This window comes from Mastomys coucha, unplaced genomic scaffold, assembly GCF_008632895.1.
Source record: "Mastomys coucha isolate ucsf_1 unplaced genomic scaffold, UCSF_Mcou_1 pScaffold18, whole genome shotgun sequence".
NCBI lineage: Eukaryota > Metazoa > Chordata > Mammalia > Rodentia > Muridae > Mastomys > Mastomys coucha.
The window spans coordinates 97,376,292-97,379,627 of record NW_022196900.1 but is presented as its reverse complement, the minus strand read 5'-3'; the positions used below and the strand labels follow the sequence as shown (position 1 = coordinate 97,379,627).

At 56.4% G+C, this 3,336-nt stretch overlaps 1 protein-coding gene across 1 annotated transcript in view; it reads left to right on the top strand.

Moving 5' to 3' along the window:
• Positions 1 to 3,336, top strand: part of Padi3 (peptidyl arginine deiminase 3) — a 28,359-nt gene that overhangs the window by 14,848 nt on the left and 10,175 nt on the right. The window contains exons 7-10 of the mRNA XM_031376953.1: positions 563 to 741; positions 1,203 to 1,306; positions 1,393 to 1,504; positions 3,065 to 3,172. Of these exons, the coding sequence (XP_031232813.1) occupies positions 563 to 741; positions 1,203 to 1,306; positions 1,393 to 1,504; positions 3,065 to 3,172 (503 nt within the window). The remainder of the gene's footprint in view (positions 1 to 562; positions 742 to 1,202; positions 1,307 to 1,392; positions 1,505 to 3,064; positions 3,173 to 3,336) is intronic.

The following is a 3,336-nucleotide window of genomic DNA, read 5'->3' as shown; positions in this document are numbered from 1 at the left end:
ACTCAGAAATCCGCCTGCCTCTGCCTCCCAAGTGCTGGGATTAAAGGCGTGCGCCACCACTGCCTAGCCTAGTCCCTTCATTCTTAATGAAATTTGCAAGCATAGTTTTTAAGATTTGTTTTTATTGTATGTGCATGAGGGTATGGGTGTTGCACATGTGTTTAGGTGTTCAGGGAGGCCAGGAGAGTGCACAAGATTTACTGGAGCTAGAATTACAGGTGGCTGTGAGTCTTCCAACCCCGGTGACGGGGGTGGGGTGGGGGAGAGGGCGAGAACAGCAAATGCTCTTAGCCGCCAAACTGCCTGTCCAGGGCCTATCTGCGTATTCTTGTAGGAAAGATGGGCAGAAGCAACAAGCTGGGCTGGGGGAAACATTACCTTGTCTCTTAGGAAAGACTGCCCCTCCCTGCCATCCCCACAGACCTGTACCTTCTTTGCTTCTTGGCTCGGGGTAGGAGAGGAAGGGCTGTTGGCCTTGGCCCAGGGGGAGGATGCTCAACTCTCCTGAGCCCTTCTCATTCTCTGGGCAGCCCAAGAGTCACAGCCACGCCTCTTCCCATAGGCCCCGAGGATTCCCGTGAGGCCTATAGGTGTGCTCTGGGCCCGAACAGGATGTCCTATGAGGTGCCTCGCCTCAACGGCTATGAGGAGCGCTTCTTCGTGGAGGGCCTCTCCTTCCCTGATGCGGGCTTCCCAGGGCTCATCTCCTTCCATGTCACCCTGCTGGATGACTCCAACGAGGTAAGGTTGGCCGGGCAGAGGGTGAGACAAATGCTCCATTCCTGACAGATGTGGGCGAGATGTGGCTAGAGATCAGGGCCTCACACTCCCACATGACCCTACTGGGCATCTCCAGCCTTCGGAAAAGCCAAGGGCCTTTCTTTTCGAGACAGGGTCGCTTGTAGCCCTGATTGGTCTTACCTTACTCTATAACCAAGGATGACCTTGAACTTCCAATCCTCCTGTCTGCTCCTCTTGAGTGCTAGGCTTATAAGGCACGCACTACCATTTTATGTGGTGATGGGGCTAGAACCCAGGACTTTGTGAATGCTAGGCAAGCACTCTACCCAATGCGCTACATCCACAGCCCAAACCAGGGGATTTCTGGAGGACCCTAGAGAGGGTTCAGAGATCCAGAACTCTCATCCAGCCACTGGACTCCTCCTGAGTCCAGCGCTCTCTATCTTGGCCTCCCTGTAAAGGACTTCTCCGAGACCCCGATCTTCACGGACACGGTGGTGTTCCGGGTGGCCCCCTGGATCATGACACCCAGCACCCTGCCGCCCCTGGAGGTGTATGTGTGCCGGTGAGTCTGGGGGGCCCTGGCTTCGGTGTCATCTCTCTCCCTGGGCCCAGGCTCTGAGTCCCTCCTTCCTCCCCGATTGCCCACAGGGTGAGGAATAACACCTGCTTTGTGGAAGCCGTGGAGGAGCTGGCCAGGAAGGCAGGCTGTAAACTCACCATCTGTCCTCAGGCAGAGAACCGAAATGACCGATGGATCCAGGTAACCAGCGCTAAGGCAGGCCCTCGGGGATACCACCCTGCAAGGAGATACCCAGGAGGCCCCAGGGCTCCCTGACTCCAGACACGGAGTCTTCATTCCAAAGTTTCTCAAGCAGGCGAGATGCTGGGTAAGGCATGCAGCAACTGAACTAAGAGGCGGTTCATCCCACAGGGGGACATTAAGTAGCATCTGGAGACATTGTGGTTGTCACACGGGGTCGGGGAAAGGGACTGGTCTTTAGCAGGTAGAGTCCCATAGTATTGTTAAAACTTCTTCTGTACCAAGGTAAGCCCCATATCGAACGTCTGGTCCAACGCGTCCATAGCATGGGGCTGGGAAGACCCACTCTGGAGAATGACTGTTTCAGAATCCCCAGAGTCCAGGGTGTAAAGTGTAGCAGAAGGTATATGGGGGTACCAGATGTCAGAGGGGCCGGAGGAGGTCTTCCTGTTTCTGCAAGGGAAGTGGATGAGACGGGGTACTGCTTGCAAGGTTTAGGGTTTCTGGTGGAAAGCCCTAGGGGAAGATCCTCAAAGGTAAAGAAAGACCCAGGATGGAGAGCCTAGGAAAGTGGCCTCTGTGTGAGCTGGACTAGATCCCACAGGGAATGCTGGGAATACTCCCTGCTCTTTCCCAGGACTCCTCCCACTGCCCTAGGCCCTGCAGAGCATTACTGCATCCTCTCTGGCCTCAGTCACCCCTGGGTGTTTGCTGATGAACTCATGGAATGAACGCCCAGGTCACTATGCTGACAGAGGCAGTGCTGGGCTCAGGTGGGCTGGGCTCAGGTGGGCTGGGCTGGGGAGGTCCTGCAGAGGACCAGCGCATGCGAAGGCCCAGAGGTAGGAGGAGGGAGATAGAGCCTCCTCTACTCCCTGGGTTGGAAGGGACAAGTGCTGAGGGGAAGGCCTTGGATGCCAAGCTGCAGATACTCAGCGAGACTCTAGCTGAGAGAGGCTGGGTGATTCTGGGAAGGATCCTGGAGAGACACAGCTAGAGTTTAGGTCCTTGCCTTTGACAGGCTGTGTGCCCTTGAAGAACAGTCTCCTCTGTCCCTCTCTGGTCTCATATATCACAGGAGCAATAACAGTGTCTTCTATGGATCCGTCATGGAGACCAATGGAGTCGGTGTTCATAAGGAGCCCAGGGCCTGGCACACAGCGGGCTACTCTCCTGCTGTGACATCATGCCATTGTTTTCTTATAAACTCTGAGGAGACATCCTTACTTCAGGTCCCTCAGCACTGCAGCCTTCACGTCCAAGTATGGAGGCCACAGGCGTGGGTGTGCGCTCAGCGGGTGGCCTGTACATCGAACACTGGCCGCCCTACATCTCTGCCCCTGTAGCCACCCCGAACCTGTGTTCACATCCCAAACTGTGTCCTGTACTCCTGTGACTCTCACAGGCAACCCGAGCCCTCCGTCCCTTCTCTTTGTGGCTCCCCCACCTCCAAGGGCAGAGAATGTCCTACCACCAGGCGCCGCCCTCCCTGAGAGCCCAGGACCCAACACTTGGGGGCGCCGCTGCCTCTCTACAGGTGCTCTCTCTCCCCATTGGCAGGATGAGATGGAGCTGGGGTATGTGCAGGCGCCGCACAAGACCTTGCCGGTGGTCTTTGATTCTCCGAGGAATGGGGAGCTGCAGGGCTTCCCTTACAAAAGGATCCTGGTGAGTTGGGGGCGGTGCATCCCTGGGGCCACCCAGGAGTACAGGGAGGAGCACTTGGAGGAGTACAGGGAGAAGGAGCACTTGGAGGAGTACAGAGAGAAGGAGCACTTGGAGGAGTACAGGGAGGAGCACTTGGAGGCGTACAGGGAGAAGGAGCACTTGGA